At 37.6% G+C, this 22,328-nt stretch overlaps 1 protein-coding gene across 1 annotated transcript; it reads right to left on the reverse strand.

Moving 5' to 3' along the window:
- Window positions 1–17,720: 17,720 nt before the first annotated feature.
- Window positions 17,721–18,692, reverse strand: LOC128035523 (uncharacterized). The gene has a single exon (XM_052625306.1). The coding sequence runs from the start codon at window positions 18,690–18,692 to the stop codon at window positions 17,721–17,723; it is 972 nt and encodes a 323-aa protein (XP_052481266.1).
- Window positions 18,693–22,328: the final 3,636 nt, after the last annotated feature.

A 22,328-nucleotide genomic window follows, 5' to 3' on the forward strand; every position in this document is an offset into this window, starting at 1 on the left:
ATCCCCACATTATATAGCACCCCTGAAGCGCCCATACTCGAAGTGGTATAATTCTAATGCTAGTTGTGTGTATCACGCTGGGAATCAGGGACACTCTACAGAAAACTATTTGGCCTTTAAAAAGAGGGTTCAAGGTCTCATCGATGCTGGCATTTTACGATTCGGTGGTGTTAGCAATGTGACAGGAAATCCTCTTCCTAACCATACTGATGGGAATGTAAATGCGGTGGCAGATGAAGATGATTGGCAAGCCAAAGGTTATGTTGCCGAAGTAAGAACACATTTGCAGAAGGTATGGGAGTTGATGGTTGAAAATGGCTTGCTCCACCCGTCTAGTAGAATTCTCAAAGAAGCTAGTACAAAAGACCAAAGTTTCTGTGATTTCCATGGCGTCAAAGGGCATGACATCCAGTCTTGTAAGGAATTTAGAAAGTTACTTCAGGACATGATGGATAACAAGGAGGTCAAGGTCTTTGATAGGATAAAAGGGGCCGAGGAAAAAGAAATATGTGCCTCTGATAATCAATCAGCAGTTTTCCCTTATAGCACCGATAGACCTTTGGTGATTTATTATGAGGCAAAGAAGGAAGAAGTTAGTCGAGAAGTTAAACCAAGTTTCATAATTGAAGTACCTGCTCCTTTCCCTTACAAGGACAACAAGGCAGTGCCGTGGAATTATGATGTCAATATCATTGTACCTGAGGGTGAAAAGTCCAAGGTTGTGAGTGAAGGTGTTAGCAGAGTAGGATATTTTACTCGCAGCGGAAGATGTTATTCTCTAGAGGCGGTTGAGCCAAAGAAGAAGGTTACTGGTCCGAGCCAAAAAGGAAAAGCACTAATGTATGAGGTTGAGGACGATGTTGAAATACCACCTGAGCAATAAGTTAAAAAGGCTGTGAATGAGGAGGAAGCATGTGAGTTCTTAAAGTTCATTAAGCACAGCGAATATAACGTTGTAGAACAATTAAACAAGCAGCCGGCCTAAATCTCGGTACTATCTCTATTGATGAACTCGGAGCCACATCAAAATACATTGCTAAAAGTGTTAAATCAAGCTTATGTGGCGAACAATGTATCTGTGGAAAAGCTTGATAGGTGGGTAAATAATCTGAATGCAGATAATTTCATCTCTTTTAGTGATGACGAAATACCGCCAAATGGTAGGGGCTTCGTAAAAGCATTGCACATCACAACCAATTGCAAGGGTTACATAGTACCAAATGTGCTCATTGACAATGGATCTGCACTCAATGTTATGCCTTTGGCCACGCTTTCTAGGATGCCGGATGATATGTCCTATCTGAGGCCTTGTCATTCTACAGTAAGGGCATTTGATGGGACACGACGAGAGGTCATGGGAAAGATCCAAATTCCTCTAAAAGTGGGGTCATATGCATATGATATCGAGTTCCAGGTCATGGACATCACGCCTTCATACAATTACCTCTTAGGAAGACATTGGATCCATTCTGCTGGGGCAGTTCCTTCATCTCTCCATCAAAAAGTAAAGTTCATCATGGATGGCCGCTTGATTACTGTCACTGGTGAGGAAGACTTCGTCGCATCTATCTCTGCTGATGCACCCTACATCGAGATAAGAGAAGATGCTGTAGAATGTTCTTTTCGCTCATTGGAATTTATTAATGCTGCATTTGTTGCTGAAGGGAATAAGATCCCCATTCCCAAACTGTCGAGGAATACCAAGATGGGAATTAAGCTGACTGTGGGAAAAGGAGCTCAAGCGAGGAAAGGCTTGGGAAAATATCAACAAGGGATGGTTAGAGCTTTGAACCAACGCACCACAAAGGTCGATACGGTTTGGGGTTCAAGCCAGACGTACATCAAAGAAGAAAACAATTACAGAAAGATCGAGAATGAAGAATCACGAGAGCTTCAGGCCGGGAATTAGAATGGGAGCCGTTGGCGTATCCTCCTTTGTCAAGAACATTCACATCAGCAGGAGTGATGTACCCAGGGCAAGACAATTCACAAATCCCGTTACTAATCGAAAGGGGTTTTCAGAATATCAGTATAAATGTAGTTGACTGCGAAGGTGATGCAATTGAGGATTTTTCAATGATACGCCCCTGTCCTCAAGGATATGTGTTGAATAACTGGACTGCTGTGGACTTCCTTGTAGTTTCTAAGTCCTCTCCAGAGTAATGCCCAATGTTAATTCTCCATTATTTTGTGTGTCCCTAAATAATGGGATTCTGTTTGTAAGAGCTTATGTTTGCTCTTTATCATTTCAATGAACATTAATGAAGATGCATTTTGTCATGGTCTTTTCATTTCAATTAGTGTCGCAATTATTCCCGCTTCTTATAGCTTTCTCTTACACATATATCATAACATTTCATAACATTGTGTGTGTTGATTCCAATACTTTGATGTTCCTCTATAGTTTTATTTCCATCCACCTTTCAGGTGCTCAGATATCAATGGCATGAACAATCCCATTACAAGTCCTGAAATCGATTTCGAGAAGACTGTTTGTTTAGGAGAATTTGAAGTTGACGAAAATGTTGAAGATTGTGTCTTGTCTCCTGACTTACTGAGAATGGTAGAACAAGAAGAGAAACAGATCCTACCCCATCAAGAATCTGTTGAAGTAGTGAACTTGGGGAGTGAAGAAAAGAATTAAGAAGTGAAGATTGGGACTTCTATTGCAGAAAATACCAAGCAGGACTTAATCGCTTTGCTCCATGAGTACAAGGATGTGTTTTCCTAGTCTTATCAGGATATGCCAAGGTTGGACACAGATATTGTGGTCTATAAGCTCCCACTGAAACCAGAATGCAAACTTGTTCAACAGAAGCTAAGAAGGATGAGACCTGAAATGCTGTTGAAGATAAAAGAAGAAGTCAAGAAACAATTTGACGCTGGCTTCCTACAAGTCTCCAAGTATCCAGAATGGGTAGCTAATATAGTCCCAGTGCCGAAGAAAGATGGCAAGGTGCAAATGTGCGTAGATTATCGTGATCTGAATCAAGCAAGCCCTAAGGATAACTTTCCTTTACCACACATCGACACTTTGGTGGATAATACGGCAAAACATTCTCTGTTTTCTTTCATGGATGGCTTCTTAGGTTATAACCAGATAAAGATGGCTCCCGAGGACATGGAGAAAATTACATTCATGACAATGTAGGGAACCTTCTACTATAAAGTAATTCCATTCGGATTAAAGAATGCTGGGGCAACATATCAGAGAGCCATGGTGACGTTGTTCCATGATATGATGCATAAAGAAATAGAAGTTTATGTCGATGATATGATTGCCAAATCTAGAGAAGAAAAAGAGCATGTTGGGAATCTCAAGAAGCTGTTCAAAAGGCTAAGAAAGTTCCAGTTGAAACTTAACCCAGCCAAATGTACGTTTGGGGCTACCTCGGGAAAACTGTTAGGTTTCATTGTCAGTGAAAGAGGTATCGAGGTTGATCCAGACAAGATAAAAGCTATACAAGAACTGCCTCCTCCGCGCACACAAAGAGAAGTCAGAGGATTTTTAGGAAGGTTGAATTACATTGCTCGATTCATTGCTCAACTTACTAATCAGTGTGATCCAATTTTTCGACTCCTTCGAAAACATAATCCGGGAGAATGGAACGAGGAATGCCAAGCGGCCTTTGACAAGATAAAACAGTATTTGTCTAATCCTCTGGTACTAGTACCGCCGACTCCTGAAAAACCCTTAATATTGTACCTGACCGTGTTTGAAAACTCAATGGGTTGCGTATTGAGGCAACATGATGAGTCAGGGAAAAGAGAAAAGGTGATTTACTACCTCAGCAAAAAGTTCACAGAATATGAGGCAAAGTACCCTTCAATTGAGAAGTTTTGTTGCGCATTGATTTGGACGGTTTGAAGGCTCAGACAATACATGTTGTATCATACGACATGGTTAATTTCAAAAATGGATCCAATAAAGTACATGATGGAGTCACTTGCACTCTCAGGAAGAATGGCATGATGGTAGATCTTACTGACTGAGTATGACATTGTGTATGTGAGCCAAAAATCGATAAAGGGAAGCGCGATAGCTGACTTCTTGGCAAGTCGAACAGCGGAAGAATACGAACCTTTGAGATTTGATTTCCCAGATGAAGACTTGATGTGCATTTCAGAAAAAGAGGGTGAGTCATCAAAAGAGAAATCATGGAATATGAGCTTTGATGGTGCATCGAATGCATTGGGGCATGGGGTCGGAGCAATCTTAGTGTCACCAGAAGGAGATCATTACCCACTCACTGCCAGATTGAACTTCTTCTGTACCAATAATATAACAGAGTATGAAGCTTGCATCATGGGACTTCGTGCAGCTATCGAAAGGAAAATTGAAATCTTAGAAGTACACGGGGACTCAGCATTAGTCATTTACCAAATCCGTGGAGATTGGGAAGTGAGGGATTTGAAATTAGTCAAATATCATGATCTCGTTATGAAATTGGTCAAAGAATTCAAGGAAGTGACTTTTAACTACTTTCCACGAGAAGAGAACCAATTGGTTGATGCTCTGGCCACCCTGGCTTCAATGTTCAAAGCAAACAGAGAAACTGAAATAATGCCTATCCAAATGAGCATATATAAGACCCCCGCACACTGTTTTAGCATTGAGGAGGAGTCAGATGGACGACCATGGTTCCATGATATCCTAGAGTACATCAAGAATCAAAGGTACCCCGAGCAAGCAAACGAGAATGACAAAAGAACAATCAGAAGAATTGCGATTTGATTTGTTCTTGACGGGGATATTCTATACAAAAGGGGAAAAGATCAAGTGCTCCTAAGGTGCGTGGATGCTGTTGAAGCTAGAAAGATACTTGAGGAGGTTCATGAAAGAATTTGTGGAACGCATGCTAGTGGTTTCACCATGGCCAGATAGATTATGAGACTTGGTTATTATTGGCTGACGATGGAAAGGGATTGCATTGGCTACGCACGAAAGTGCCACAAATGTCAAATTTATGGTAACAAAATTCATGCAACTCCATCGCCCCTTCATGTCATGACTTCTCCGTGGCCTTTTTCTATGTGGGGGATGGATGTTATAGGGCCAATTTCCCCAAAAGCTTCCAATGGGCATCGATTCATCTTTGTGGTTATAGACTACTTCACAAAATGGGTAGAAGCCACTTAGTTTGCTAATGTCACAAAGGCTGCAGTCTGTAGGTTCTTAAAAAAGGAGATCATATGTCGATATGGTCTTCCTGAAAGAATCATTTCAGATAATGCTTTAAATTTGAACAACAAGATGATGAAAGAAGTATGTGAGCAATTCCAGATAAAGCATCATAATTCTTCACCCTATCGCCCGAAGATGAATAGAGCGGTAGAAGCGGCTAATAAGAATATAAAGAGGATTAACGGAAAGATGACTGAGACATATAAAGACTAGCACGAGAAGCTACCATTCGCTTTGTACGCATATCGCACCTCTGTACGGACGTCTACAGGGGCAACTCCTTTTTCTCTAGTCTACGGGATGGAGGCCGTTTTGCCTATCGAAGTAGAGATACCATCCCTGCCCGTTTTGATGGAGACAAAGTTAGAAGAACCAGAGTGGGTTCGAGCTCGATATGATCAACTAAACCTTATTGAAGGGAAACGCTTGAAGGCAATTTGTCATGGACAGATGTATCAGAAAAGAATGATCATGGCCCATGATAAAAAAGTGCGGCTAAGAGAATTTCACGAAGGAGAGCTTGTACTAAGAAAGATCCTCCCGATACAAAAGGACTTTTGAGGGAAATGGTCACCAAATTGGGAAGGGCCATACGTTGTGAAAAAGGCATTCTCAGGAGGGGCTCTGATTCTCACTGAGATGGACAGGAAAGAATTACCTAATCCAGTGAACTCAGATGTTGTGAAGAAATATTATGCCTAAAAAAACAAAAAAAGAAAAATCAAGATGAAAACCCGAAAAGGGCATATTGATAAACAAAAGGATTAGGATGAAAACCCAAAAGGACGTCCTAATGAAGTGGGCCCGGGCTTAAAGGAGCAAAGTGACTTGAATGGGGAGTTGAATGACGAAGTCGCAATATTTGAAGCATTCTCAGAAGCTTGAAATCTTCTACACAAGAAGCCGTGCTCGAAACGATCCAGGACGAAGAAACGTGGAGAAGTTCATGCATTGGATATCTAGAGCATTTCTGGCCATTGAATTCGCTTTATTTTCTTTATGACAATTTATTTGTTAAACTTTCCTTGTCAATTTCCTTCGTTTGTTGCTTTAAAAAAATGAATGTGAGGTATTTCTTTCATGCCTACTTTGTCTTTTTTATGCATCTCGTGTTTGATTCATTTTAATGATAAATAGTAAGATGACATATTCTAAACAAAAGGAATGTTGAGCATTACCTGGATGAGAATTTAATAAGTACGCGGGCCTCAAAGTAAGAACAAGGTTCAACAGGGGGAAGGAGGGTGATATACGAGGAAGCGTGGATTATTCGTAAAATTTGAAGATGAATACAAAACCTGAGAGAAAGTCGAGAATGGAGGCAATGAATGAAGGTCCTCACGAAAGTCAGAAAGGGTCATGTGACAAACAACCCAGAGTGCATGGCATGATCACGTTAGACATAAAAGCATTTAGGACAAACATGTGCATATCATAATAACATCATACATGACATATACAGGTATACCAGTAGAGCAAGGAATACTGGGAGAAAGCTGCACAAAATCAATGAAGAACAAGGCTTTTAGTTTCACCAGATGTTTTTTGAAACCTGTTTCTTTCAAGAAATATTTTTTTTAATTTCTATTTTTTTCAAAAATCAACTCATAATACGAGAGGTGAGTTGAGCCTCGGGTCACGCTGAGGTATTTCTTTTAAATTTCTATTTTTTTCTTTTTTTTCTTTTTCAAAAAAATCAACTCATATTGCGAGAGGTGAGTTGAGCCTCGGACCATGCCGAGGTATTTCTTTTAAATTTATGTTTTTCAAAAAATCAACTCATATTGCGAGAGGTGAGTTGAGCCTCGGACCATGCCGAGGTATTTCTTTTTAATTTCTATTTTTTTGTTAAAATCAGCTCATATTGCGAGAGGTGAGTTGAGCCTCCGACACATGACGAGGTATTTCTTTTAAATTTCTGTTTTTCAAAAATCAACTCATTACGAGAGATGAGTTGAGCCTCGGGTCGCACGCTGAGGTATTTTAAATATCTATTTTTGCAAAAATCAACTCATATTGCAAGAGGTGAGTTGAGCCTTGAGTCAAGTCGAGGTATTTTTCAAATTTTACTTCTCAAAAAAAAATTAACTCATATTGCGAGAGGTAAGTGGAGCCTCGGATCGCATGCCGATGTATTCTTTTCAATTTCTATTTTCCAAAAAATCAACTCATAATTCGAAATGTGAGTTGAGCTTCGGGTTGCACGCCGAGCTATTCTTGATTTCTGCTTTTCAAATAAAAAGAAAATTTTTGAATAGTCGAACAAAATTCAGTACTTTTAAGTCTTTGCTCTATCCCCGTTTCACAGCGATGAGCAAAGAGGGACAGCTGTAATCACTGAATTTTGTCCAGCTCGATTTCATGTTTTTTAATTCAAAAAATACAAAAAATAAAAAAAATTACATTTTGGCCCCTAAACTTTTTGAAATTGCATTTTGACCCCTAAATTTTCCTAAAATTATATTTTAACCCCTAAATTTTTTTGAAACTACATTTTAACCCATAAACTTTTTGAAATTACATTATGACTCTTACGTTTTCTCGAAATTATGTTTTGGCCCCAGAAGTTTTGCTACGTTTGCAATCTGGTCCTTCTGGCAGCAACTTGCACACCTACCCCGTGATTTTCGGCCACCGGCCTAAGGCATGGCCTCCCTCTCCCCTAGCCACCTAATCCCTGCAAAAAGGAAGAGAAAAGCAGTTATAAATGGGTTAAAAACCCCCCAAAAAAGAGACCCCACGAAGGAGGAGAAGAAAGTTAAAAAAAAAAAAGAAATAGGAGAGAAAAGAGAAAGGAGAGAAAAGAAAGGAAGAAGAGAAAAGAGGGGAAGGCAGTCACGACGGCGTGAAACAGCAATGGCAGCGACGGGCTGGAGTTTCCAAGAGAAGAAGAAGAAGAAGAAGAAGAAGAAAAAGAAAAAAAAACAAAAAAATTTTGAAAATAGTCGGGTCAGACCGACCCAACCCACGGCCCGACCCGTGACCCGACCCAACACCAGCAGCTTAGCAGGCCACAAGGCCCAAACAACAGGCCCTAAAAACAAAGAACAGCCTATTCAGCCCAAAGAACCCAGCCCAAGCAAAGAAGCCATTCCAAGATGAAAAAGAATAAGAAGAAGCAGGCCAGTTGCTCCAAGAAATTCTCAGCCCAAAGAAGACGCCCAGAAGCCTAAATCAAAGAAAATTTCAAAAGAAAAAAAAGAAAAAGAAGAAAAAGGAAAAAAAAAAAAAAGAAGAAGAAAAAAAAAAAAAAAAGGTTCAATTCGTGTAACCCATTCGACGAAGCTCATGTTTGGGGAGCTTTTCAGTAATTTCTTTTATTTCATTTTAAATTTAACCCTCGTATTTTATGTTATTTCCTTTTAATATTATTAACATTTTATGCATTTTATATTTTTATATTTTGGTATTTATATTTTTAATTTTATTCAATTCTAATTTTATTTTATTTTAAATAATTTTAGGTGAATATCACCGGTTTATGTTAAACACGATACGCCCTTTTAAAAATTGTAAATATTCAAAAAATTTCGTGTTTTCACAAAAAATTTCCGTGTTTTGAAATTTTCGTGGCTTCAAAATAATTTTTATCGTGTTTCAAAAAATATTTGTGTTTTCAAAAGATTCCATTTTTCAAAATTTTCCGTGTTTTCTAAAAATTTCCATGTTTCTAAAATTTGTGTTTCGAAAATTTTCGTGTATTCAAAAATTTTTTGTATTTTCAACAATTCTCGTGTTTCAAAAAATTATCGTCTTTTAAAAATTTTTGTGTTTCTAAAATTTCCGTGTTTTCAAAAATTTTCGTGGTTTCAAAATTTTTAATATTTCAAAAATTCTCGTGTTTTCAAAAATTTCGGTGTTTTGAAAATTTTCGTGTTTTCAAAAAAATCTCGTGTTTCATAAATTTTCATTTTTTTTAAAATTAATTGTTTCAAAAATCTTTGTGTCTTAAAAAAAATTTTGTATTTTGATCGGATCGCGATTAACTATTAAATTGAACTTGTATTTTTTAAAATTAAGACAACACGCGTTTAACGAGATACCAATTATGGGCGTCGCGAGGGTGATAATACCGTCCTCGTGCGTAACCGACTCCCGAACTCTAATTTTCTCTGAATTTTCACGTAGACCTAAAATTACCTCTTTTTTAGAAAAAAATTTTAAAAATAAAATTTTCTTCTAAAAAGAGAATTTATTAGGTGTCCAATCACACCTATAAAAAAGATCGGTGACGACTCCTGTTTCAAATAAAATCGAGATTCGATTTTTCAAGTGTTTAATAATTACTTCGACTAGCGCCTGTGCCAAATTTTTTAGGTCGCTACACTAGCCATCCATTTTATTTTATTTATTTTATTTTCCCTTCCCATGGCTTGTATTTTAACAAATAGCCAAATGTCAATAAGAAGCAGAATTTAGTCTTATTTTTATTAATAGTAAGGATGTTGATATTTGCCATTATGTAGAAAATTTCCATCATATCAAGTTAAAATTATGTAATAATATCCATCATATATCCAAGTTCGTTGATTCAATAAGTCAAGGTGATTTCACAAACTTTTGCATTTTAGCAAATAAATGGACCATTGCTGTATATTTGTGTAACAGCTCGTTTTCAGTGGTGTTAGAAATAGTGGATTTGGGACCACGATTTTGACAAGCAGTTAGTATTTTAATTATTTTTTCTTTGATAAACTTATTTTAATTATTTATTTAGTATTTGCTGGGTTCATGCCCCCCTTAATGACTTCCTAGGGTTTAGGTTCTTCCTTTCCCAAACAGTTGATCCGTTGAGTAGCCCTATAAAACAGTTAACAAATCATACCTCCACTCGCTAATCCCCCATAGAGGGATTAGTTCCTCATGGTTTTCATAAATAATATTGAATTGAGTTAAAGATAGAACATGATAATTGAATTGAGGTGTAGAGTTTAAGAAAATACCTGATTTGTAGTAAAGATGAATATGAATTCACAAAGTTTGATCGTCTTTACAAATCAGATCTCTCGAGATAAAGCAAGAACAACTTGAAAATAAATCTAAAAACCTAAAACAAAGAATATCTGAACTGGAATTAAAAGAAAAAAAACTATACTAAGGAATTGATGTCCGTAACATGTGAAAAAAGATCCTATTTATAGATTTTAGGTGGCCTTCGTCGTTAACCCTAGGTTAGTTGAAGTTCTAGATCTTTAAGTTTGATTATGCAGACCAAAATGCCCTCTGGCTCGTGTTAGTTTCCGTCCAGAGTCGATGTCGCGACACATCAGGACCTGTGTCGCAACAAAGGATTCTATACACTCCTCTTGGGATATCTTTAGGGGTATGTCGCAACACCCTTATATTGTGTCGCAACATCGAAGGTAGTTTCGTGATTTCTTTATTCTTCTCCCTTAGTTGCTACATTGATCATTTTGTGTTGCGACATAGTGACCAGCATCTGTTTATTATGCCTTCTAATGGTCTCCTGCACACTTACATAGTTCATTAGCTTCCTTTAGACCTCATTCAAATTTCTAAGGTCAATAAAAAGCTCAATTTGTACATCACATTACATTTAAGAAAAGTTGCAAGAACATAATTAAAATCTAACGAAAATGCTTGCTTTCAACCTCCTAAAGTACGGAAATTTGTTTAATCTACTACACGGAATTACGGTATATCAAGTACACGACTTCCTGCTCGAATCCGCGATTTATAATGTTATTTATAGCCCTTTTCACATAATTTTGGCTTTTGTTAATAGCTAAATCAAGTCATTTTGTAATAATATATGTTTTTACAGTTTAAGTAGTTAACTTGGTTTTTTTTAATAGATTTTATTGTATTTGATAGCTAGAAAAAGGTTATGTGGTTTTATAAGATGAACCGAGAGTTAATGATGGAATTTCAGGCCAAAATTGCTGCTGATGTTGTGACCACAAAGTATGGAAGTAATATAAATATTAGCTTTGTTAATTACCATTTGATTCTTTTTTAGTAATATAAATACTTGCTTAATTTAAATTTGTTCCTATAATATACTTTAAGATTTATTCCTATGTTTTATATAATCACAACTTGTTTGAAATTGCCCTATAAAATTTATATTTTATTCAAAAGCTGAGTACTTTATAGATATTTTATGTTCGGTATTGTGTTTCGTAGATTCTATCAATAAATTTTTCCACCTTTCACGAATGAAAGAAAAGGAAACACAAAACTTAATTGGCAATTTCAATTAGAATCAAACTTTTCCTCATTTATATAAACCTAATAGGAATAGCAAAGGACATATTTTTGGGCAGGGCCTGGAAGAGCAGTCGAGGGTTGTTAATTTTTATACTGAAATGGACGAAATCGTCCACCCTGGTGTATGGTCTAGTAATCGCCAACCTGAGCGAGCCGAGTAAGATAATACTCAGCCTTACAGCATTACATGCCTACAAGTAAACTAATCTTCCCCAACTTATTGATAAATTCATTAAGATATATGATGTGAGAATGGCTTGACACGCAGAACTGTGTACTCCGGAGAATACAAATGCACGGGGAAAGGAACGACTCCTGCTACACGAGAGAAATTCGTCAAACAACTATTGTAGCGACCTAAAAATTTTGGGCACGGGCGCTCGTTGAAGTAATTATTGAAAACTTGAAAACCGAATCTCGATTTTATTTGAAAAAGGAGTCGCCACCGATCTTTTTTCTAGGTGTGATCGGACACCTAATAAAATCTCTTTTTAGAAGAAGAAAAAAAGTATTTTTAAATTTTTCTAAAAAAGAGGTGACTTTAGGTCTACGTAAAAATCCAGAGAAATTAGAGTTCGGGAGTCAGTTACGCACGAGGAAGGTATTAGCACCCTCGTGACGCCCGAAATTGGTATCTTGTTAGATGCGTGTTGTCTTAATTTTCAAAAGTACGAGTTCAATTTAATATTTAATTGTGATCCAATTGAAACATGAGAATTTTTTTGAAACACGAAAACTTTGGAAATATGAGAATTTTAAGAACACGAATTTGTTTTTTAAAACACAAAAATTTTTGTAACAGGAGAATTTTTTTGAAAACGCGAGAATTTTTAAAAACACGAAAATTTGCGAAGCACGAGAATTTTTTGAAAACACGAAAATTTTTTAAAACACGAAAATTTTTGAAACACGGAAATTTTTTGAAAACACGAATATTTTTGAAACACCGAATTTTTTTTAACACGAAAAATTTTGAAAAATGGAATTTTATTTTGAAGACATGAGAATTTTGAAAGACGAAATCTTTTTTATTTTTATTTTGTTAAAACACGAATATTTTTGAAACCACGGAAAGATTTTTTTTTACAAAAACTTTTCGATTTTTTTATTAAGCACGTATCGTATTTAATACGAACCGATGATATTCACTCAATATAGCAATGAAATCGACGAATTAGTATCAAATCGATTCGTTGTCTTATTTTTTTGAAAACACAAATATTCTTTGAAACACGAGAAAAATTATTTTGAAGAAACGAAAATTTCGAAACACGGAAATTTTTTTGAAAACACGAATTTTTTGAATATTTTTTATTTTTAAAAGGGCGTATCGAGTTTAACGCAAACCGGTGATATTCACCCAACATAGCGATGAAATCAACGATTTTATGTTAAATCGATTCGTTGTCTTATTTATTAAAATAAAATAAAATTGAATTAAATTAACATAAATACAAAAATATAAAAATGCATAAAAATACTAATAATATTAAAAACGGAATGTCATCAAAAAAACATGAATTAAATTAAAAGTGGGTAAAAACGAAATTACCAAAAAGGTCCAAAACACGAGCTTGATTTTTTCTTTTTTCTTTTTTCTTTTTTTCTTTTTCTTCCTTCTTTTTTGGGATCAAGCAGTAATGGCCTTTGCTCATTGCTGGGCTGGGTCATTGTTTGTTGGGCCAAATCTGCTGGCTCACTTGCCTCGCTAAGTCATTGGGCTATTGGCCTGCAAAATTTCATTGGGCTGTTAGGCAGCTACTTTTGGGCCTTTTTTTCTTTTTTTTGTTGGGCCTAGCTGGGTTGGCCTGTTGGGGGTTGCTGCTGGGTGGTCGGGTCGGGTCACCGGTCGGGTCGTGTCGGGTCGACCCGACTATTAATTTTTCTTTTTTCTTTTTTCTTTTTTTTCTTTCTTCTTCTTCTTCTTCTTCCTTCTTCTTTTTCTTCTTCCCTCTTCACCCTAGCTTGCACCGCCGCCTCTTTCACAACGCCGCTGCTGTCTCCGCCGCTTGGCCACCGTCGGACCCTCTCCTTTTCTCCTCTTTCTTTTCCTTCTGTCATTTTCTTTCTTTTTTTTCGAAAACTTTCTTCTTCTTTTTTTCGTGGGTGTCCGATTTTGAGGTAAAACACCCCTTTTATAATTGATTTTTGCTTCATTTTGCAGATGGTAGGTGGCTAGGGGAGAGGGAGGCCATGCCTAGGCCGGTGGCCGAAAATCACAGGGGGTAGGTGTGCAAGTTGCTGCCAAAAAGACCAAAATGTAGACGCAGCAAAAGTTTTGGGGCTGAAACATAATTTTGAGAAAGTTTAGGGGTTAAAATGTAATTTTGAGAAAGTTTAGGGGTCAAAATATAATTTTGAGAAAGTTTAGGGGTTAAAATGTAATTTTGAGAAAGTTTAGTAGTCAAACTGTAATTTTGAGAAAGTTTAGGGGTTAAAATGTAAATTTTTTATTTTTTTATATTTTTGATTTTTTTTAAAAACACGAAATCGAGCTGGACAAAATTCAGTGATTACAGCTGCCCCTCTTTGCTCATCGCTTTGAAACAGGGATAGAGCAAAGACTTAAAAGCACTAAATTTTGTTCGACTGTCCAAAAATTTTCTTTTTATTTGAAAAACAGAAATTGAAAATACCTCGGCGTGTGGCCCAAGGCTCAACTCACCTCTCACAATATGAATTGATTTTTGAAAAACAGAAATTGAAAAATACCTCGACGTGACTCGAGGCTCAACTCACCTCTCGCAATATGAGTTGATTTTTTTGAAAATACGAAATTTAAAAGAAATAACTTGGCATGTGACCCGAGGCTCAACTCACATCTCGCAGTATGAGTTGGTTTTTGAAAAACAGGAATTTGAAAAAATACCTCGGCATGTGACCTAGGCTCAACTCACCTCTCGCATTATGAGTTGATTTTAAAAAACCAGAAATATAAAAGAAATACCTCGGCATGTGACCGAGGCTCAACTCACTTCTCGCAATATGAGTTGATTTTTGAAAAACACAAATATAAAAGAAATACCTCGGCATGACCCGATGCTCAACTCACCTCTCGCATTATGAGTTGATTTTTGAAAAACAGAAATATGAAAGAAATACCTCGGCATGACCCGAGGCTCAACTCACCTCTCGCATTATGAGTTGATTTTAAAAAACAGAAATTTAAAAGAAATACCTCGGCATGACCCGAGGCTCAACTAACCTCTCGCATTATGAGTTGATTTTAAAAAACAGAAATTTAAAAGAAAGACCTCGGCATGTGTCTGAGGCTCAACTCACCTCTCGCAATATGAGTTGATTTTTGAAAAACAGAAATTTAAGAGAAATACCTCAGCATGGTCCGAGGCTCAACTCACCTCTCGCAATATGAGTTGATTTTTTGAAAAACATAAATTTAAAAGAAATACCTCGGCATGGTCCGAGGCTCAACTCACCTCTCGCAATATGACTTGATTTTCGAAAAACAGAAATTTAAAAGAAATACCTCGGCATGGTCCGAGGCTCAACTCACCTCTCGCAATATGAGTTGATTTTTTTGAAAAAAAATGGAAATTTACAAGAAATACCTCAGCGTGACCCAAGGCTCAACTCACCTCTCGTATTATGAGTTGATTTTTTTAAAAAAAATAGAAATTAAAAATACCTCAGCGTGACCCGAGGCTCAACTCACCTCTCGTATTATGAGTTGATTTTTGAAAAAAAGAGAAATTTAAAAATACCTCAGCGTGACCCGAGGCTCAACTCACCTCTCGTATTATGAGTTGATTTTTGAAAAAAAAACAGAAATTAAAAATACCTCAGCATGACCCGAGGCTCAACTCACCTCTCGTATTATGAGTTGATTTTTGAAAAAAAACAGAAATTTAAAAATACCTTAGCGTGACCCGAGGCTCAACTCACCTCTCGCATTATGAGTTGATTTTAAAAAACAGAAATTTAAAAGAAATACCTCGGCATGTGTCCGAGGCTCAACTCACCTCTCGCAATATGAGTTGATTTTTGAAAAACAGAAATATAAAAGAAATACCTCAGCATGTGACCGAGGCTCAACTCACTTCTCGCAATATGAGTTGATTTAAAAAAAAACAGAAATTTAAAAGTACCTCGGGATGTGGCCCGAGGCTCAACTCACCTCTCGCAATATGAGTTGATTTTGAAAAATAGGAATTTTAAAAAATACCTCGGTATGTGACCCGAGGCTCAACTCACCTCTCGCAATATGAGTTGATTTTTGAAAAACAGAAATATAAAAGAAATACCTCGGCATGTGACCAAGGCTCAACTCACTTCTCGCAATATGAGTTGATTTTAAAAAACATAGAAATTTAAAAGTACCTCGGGATGTGGCCCGAGGCTCAACTCACCTCTCGCAATATGAGTTAATTTTGAAAAATAGGAATTTTAAAAAATACCTCGGTATGTTAAAAAATACCTCGGAATTTTAAAGAAACAGGGTTTCAAAAAACATCTGGTGAAACTAAAAGCCTTGTTCTTCATTGATTCTGTGCAGCTTTCTCCCAGTATTCCTTCCTCTACTGGTATACCTGTATATGTCATGTATGATGTTATTATGATATGCACATGTTTGTCTTAAATGCTTTCGTGTTTACATGATCATGCCATGCACCCTGGGCTGTTTGTCACGTGCCCCACTTTTGATTTTCGTGAGGGTCCGCATTCATTTCCTCAAGTTTTGACTTTTCTCTCCAGTTTTGTACTCATCCTCAAGTTCTGTGAGTAATCCACATCTTCGTATACCACCTTCCTGCCCCCTTGTTGAACTTTGTTCTTGCTTCAGGGTCCTTGTATTTATCAAATTCTCATCCAGGTAATGCTCAACATTCCTTTTGTTTAAAGTATGTCATCTTACTATTTATCATTTAAATGAATCAAACACGAGATGCATGAAAAATGGCAAAGTAGGCAAGAAAGAAAGACCTCACATTCATCATTTTTTTGGCAACAAACGAAGGAAATTGACAGGGAAAGTTTAACAAATAAATTGTCATAAAGAAAAGAAAGTGAATTCAATGGCCAAAAATGCTCTAGATATCCAATACATGAACTTCTCCACGTTTCCTCGTCCTGGATCCTTTCGAGCATGGCTTCTGTGTAGAAGATTTCGAGCTTCTGAGAATGCTTCAAATATAGCGACTTCGTCATTCAACTCCCCGTTCAAGTCCCCTTGCTCCTTTAAGCTCGAGCTTGTTTCATTAGGACGCCCTTTCGGGTTTTCATCCTAATCTTTTTGTTTATCAAGACGCCCTTTTCAGGTTTTCATCTTGATTTTTTTGTGTTTTTTTTTGTTTTGTTTTTTTTGTTTTTTTTAGGCATAATATTTTTTCACAGCATCTGAGTTTACTGGATTAGGTAATTCTTTCCCATCCATCTCAGTGAGAATCAGAGCCCCTCTTGAGAATGCCTTTTTTACAACATATGGCCATTCCCAATTTGGTGACCATTTTCCTCGAAAGTCCTTCTGTATCGGGAGAATCTTTCTCAGTACGAGCTCTCCGCGAAATTCTCTTGGTCGCACATTTTTATCATGAGCCGTGATCATTCTCTTCTGGTACATCTGTCCATGACAAATTGCCTTCAAGCATTTCCCTTCAATAAGGTTTAGTTGATCATATCGAGCTCGAACCCACTCTGATTCTTCTAACCTTGTCTCCATCAAGACGCGCAGGGATGGGATCTCTACTTCGATAGGCAAAACGGCCTCCATCCCATAGACCAGAGAAAAAGGAGTTGCCCCCGTAGACGTCCGTACAGAGGCGCGATATGCGTACAAAGTAAATGGTAGCTTCTCGTGCCAGTCTTTATATGTCTCAGTCATCTTCCCGATAATCCTCTTGATGTTCTTATTAGCCGCTTCTACTGCTCCGTTCATCTTCGGACGATAGGGTGAGGAATTATGATGCTTTATCTAAAATTGCTCGCATACTTCTTTCATCATCTTGTTGTTCAAATTTACAGCATTATCTGAAATGATTCTTTCTGGCAAACCGTATCGACATATGATCTCCTTTTTTAAGAACCTATAGACTGCAACCTTCGTCACATTAGCAAACGAAGTGGCTTCTACCCATTTTGTGAAGTAGTTTATAACCACAAAGATGAATTGATGTCCATTGGAAGCTTTCGGGGAAATTGGCCCTATAACATCCATACCCCACATAGAAAAAGGCCACGGAGAAGTCATGACATGAAGGGGTGATAGAGCTGCATGAATTTTATCGCCATAAATTTGACATTTGTGGCACTTTCGTGCGTAGCCAATGCAATCCCTTTCCATCGTCAGCTAATAATAACCAAGTCTCATAATCTGCCTGGCCATGGTGAAACCACTAGCATGCATTCCACAAATTCCTTCATGAACCTCTTCAAGTATCTTTCTAGCTTCAACAACGTCCACGCACCTCAGGAGCATTTGATCTTTTCCCCTTTTGTATAGAATATCCCCGTCAAGAACAAACCCAGCCGCCATTCTCCTAATTGTTCTCTTGTCATTCTCGTTTGCTTGCTCGGGATACCTCTGATTCTTAATGTACTCCAAGATGTCATGAAACCATGGTTGTCCATCTGACTCCTTCTCAATGCTAAAATAGTGTGCGGGGACCTCATATATGCTCATTTGGAGAGGCATTATTTCTGTTTCTCTGTTTGCTTTGAACATTGAAGCCAATGTGGCCAGGGCGTTAGCCAACTGGTTCTCTTCTCGTGGAAAGTAGTTAAAAGTCACTTCCTTAAATTCTTTGACCAATTTCGTAACGAGGTCATGATATTTGACTAATTTCAAATCCCTCACTTCCCAATCTCCACAGATTTGGTAAATGACTAATGCTGAGTCCCCGTGTACTTCTAAGATTTCAATTTTCCTCTCGATAGCTGCACAAAGTCCCATGATGCAAGCTTCATACTCTGCTATATTATTGGTACAGAAGAAGTTCAATCTGGTAGTGAGCGGGTAATGATCTCCTTCTGGTGACACTAAGACTGCTCCGATCCCATGCCCCAATGCATTCGATGCACCATCAAAGCTCATCTTCCATGATTTCTTTTTTGATGACTCACCTTCTTTTTCTGAGATGCACATCAAGTCTTCATCTGGGAAATCAAATCTCAAAGGTTCATATTCTTCCGCTGTTCGACTTGCCAATAAGTCAGCTATCGCGCTTCCCTTTCTCGATTTTTGGCTCACATACACGATGTCATACTCAGTCAGTAAGATCTGCCATCGTGCCATTCTTCCTGAGAGTGCAGGTGACTCCATCATGTACTTTATTGGATCCAGTTTTGAAATTAACCATGTCGTATGATACAACATGTACTGTCTGAGCCTTCGAACCGTCCAAATCAATGCGCAACAAAACTTCTCAATTGAAGGGTACTTTGCCTCATATTCTGTGAACTTTTTGCTGATGTAGTAAGTCACCTTTTCTCTTTTTCCTGACTCATCATGTTGCCCCAGTACGCAACCTATTAAGTTTTCAAACACGATCAGGTACAATATTATGGGTTTTCCAGGGGTCAACGGTACTAGTACCGGAGGATTAGACAGATATTGTTTTATCTTGTCGAAGGCCACTTGGCACTCCTCATTCCATTCTCCTGGATTATGTTTTCGAAGGAGTCGAAAAATTGGATCACACTGGTTGGTAAGTTGAGAAATGAATCGAGCAATGTAATTCAATCTTCCTAAAAATCCTCTGACTTCTTTTTGTGTACGCGGAGGTGGTAGTTCTTGTATGGCCTTTATCTTGTCTGGATCAACCTCAATACCTCTCTCACTGACAATGAAACTTAGCAATTTTCCCGAGATAACCCCAAATGTACACTTGGTTGGGTTAAGCTTCAACTGGAACTTTCTTAATCTTTCGAACAGCTTCCTGAGGTTCCCAACATGCTCTTCTTCTCCCCGGGACTTGGCAATCATATCATCGACATAAACTTCTATTTCTTTGTGCATCATGTCATGGAACAGTATCACAATGGCTCTCTGATATGTTGCCCCAGCATTCTTCAATCCGAATGGCATCACTTTGTAACAGAATGTTCCCCACATTGTCACGAATGTAGTTTTCTCCATATCTTTGGGGGCCATCTTTATCTTGCTGTCTTTCTTCGGTATCGGGACTATATTAGCTACCCATTCTGGATATTTAGAGACTTGTAGGAAGCCATCATCAATTTCTTTTTTGACTTTTTCTTTTATTTTTAACAGCATTTCGGGTCTCATCCTTCTTAGCTTCTACTGAACGGGTTTGCATTCTGGTTTCAGTGGGAGCTTATGAACCACCACATCCTCATTCAACCTTGGCATGTCCTGATACGACCTAGCAAATACACCTTTGTACTCACGGAGCAAGGTGATCAAATTCTGTTTGGTGTTCTCTAAAATGGAAGTCCCAATTTTCACTTATTGTTTCTTTTCTTCACTCCCAAGTTTACCCTCTCAACAGATTCTTGATGGGGTAGAATCTGTTTCTCTTCTTGTTCTAGCATCTTCTTCGGCTTCAAATTCTCCTAAACAAACAGCCTTCTCGAAATCGATTTCAGGACTTATAACGAGATTGTTCATACCATGGATATCTGAGCACCTAAAAGGTGAATGGGAAATGAAACTATAGAGGAGCATCAAAGTATTGGAATCAACACACACAATGTTATGGAGTGATATGATATATGTGTAGGAAAAAGCTATGAGAAACGGGAATAATTGCAACACTAATTGAAATGAAAAGACCATGACAAAATGCATATTCATTAATGTTCATTAAAATGATAAAGAGCAAACATAAGCTCTTACAAAAGGAATCCCATTATTTAGGAACACACAAAATAATGGAGAATTAACATTGGGCATTACTCTGGAGAGGACTTAGAAACTACAAGGAAATCCACAGCAGTCCAATTGTTCAAAACAAATACTAGAGGACAGGGGTGTATCATTGAAATATCCTCAATTGTATCACTCTCGTTGAGCTCAGCATCCATAGCTCTAGCTCTTAGATGTGTTCTATAAGAATGACGTGATTCCAGACTTGTAGTGTCACAACTATGGATTATACGGTTCTAGCCTTAGTGAATGGTTAGGGTAATATGTACATGCAATGCATGAATGAATGAATGAATGAATGACAAGTGAATGTTAGTCATGAATAAATATACAAGAATTTGGTGTTGATTTCAAGATAGCCCCATATTTTGGCGTTTCATTAATCAAAAGAGCCCATTACAAAACATTTTTCCATCTTGGACTGAACAGTTACACAAATTCCCTGGCGACATCGCCTTGTTTCTTCACTCGTCCTAGGAACTCCGACATGCTTGATCTTTGGCTTAGAAAGAATTGCCAACTGAGAGCTTCAGCCTCATCTGATAATTGTACAATTTGCACAGCTGCCTTGTGAATTTCATTGACTAAACTTCAGCCCATGTATCAATCATCCCTGTCAACTTCATTTGCTTTTTCTTGAAGGCCATTGGTTTAGACTCCTTCACATATATCTTGTTGAGTTGCACATTGTCGATACGAAGCAGGGCATCATACTCTTCTATGGTTGGAGTCATATCTTCTTGATTGAAAGTGAAACACTGATAGGCTGGGTCCCGAAATCGAACCATGGCTTGAATCAACTGCTCGTTCACATTGATTGCTATCAAGTGAGCTATATCCCCATACTTTTCAGTGAAGATGCCTTTAGTACCTGAGTCCCACTGTTTCCAGATCCTAGTCAAGTTTTCGAGATCGTTCTGACGAATATTCGAAGTCACACACTCGGGAAGTTCAGAGATGTATCCTTCCTTTAAACTGTCCCTTTTTACTTTCTGAGTTCTCGAATACCAGTCTAGGACTACGGCATTTTTCTCGATTACTTGTGTAATTGACTCCTCCATTAGAAACCCGTTTTTAGCAACCAATCTCTAATCAACACCTTCCTAATGAGATGCCTATGATGCATGATGACAAACAGAATAAAAAATGAATAACCTCGGTTAGTGATCACAACAGATATAAACAGAGGAAAAAAGAAAAATAAGAACTATGGAAAGTTTAACAAATTAAGCTAATCAATCATGCAATTTGGTGGAACAGACCCACATTTTTTTTTTTGCCCCATCATGCTTTAAAAAATAAACTTGCCCCCACATGATAATCTACCTGATCCGATTTGTTAAACAGACCTAATTCTCTTGCAAAAATATATGTACAAAATGTAAAAGAGATAAAAGGTAAGAGGCGTTTCTCCCATGTGCTTATTTTGGTGACTATTCAACGGATAGAGGTTCGGCATGGCTCTAATTGGGTAGCTCGTACGGTTCACTATATGTGGTTCTGGTTCTAGAAAGGTACTCGAATTGTCCATAATGTCACCTACTAAGGTTAGTACGGAGCCTCGATTATCACCCGTCATGGGCTTGCGAGCTCAATTCGAGGGATTACATTTACTTATGCCTATACGGAGGGACAAGTTAACTCACGAAAGCATAAGTCATATGTAACCCGGAAGTATTTCACTAGCCTGTGCGGAGGGACGAGTTAACTCACGAAGGCGTAGCATTTACTTCCACTTAAAAGGACGGAGCCCGGGTAGAGAGCTCATGTTATGCAAAAAATGCAAGTGCACGGTGTGTGGGGAGAAACTCACAAACCTTTTATTTTTTATTCTAAAAAAGAAAAACAAACTAAAAAAAAACCATAAAACTTAGAGCTGAAAAGAAAAACAGAAAAACAAAACAAGTTAGAAAATTATTAATTTAAAAACCAAATGCAAATGCGTGACTTTTAAAAATAAAATTCAAGGATCACGATTAAAAATTAATTTGAACAAGAAATTTTGCAAATTTTGACAACACGCATTTAACGTCAGACTCGACTCTCAAAAAATGTCCCCAGTGGAGTCGT

This window comes from Gossypium raimondii, chromosome 12, assembly GCF_025698545.1.
Source record: "Gossypium raimondii isolate GPD5lz chromosome 12, ASM2569854v1, whole genome shotgun sequence".
Taxonomy (NCBI): Eukaryota; Viridiplantae; Streptophyta; class Magnoliopsida; order Malvales; family Malvaceae; genus Gossypium; species Gossypium raimondii.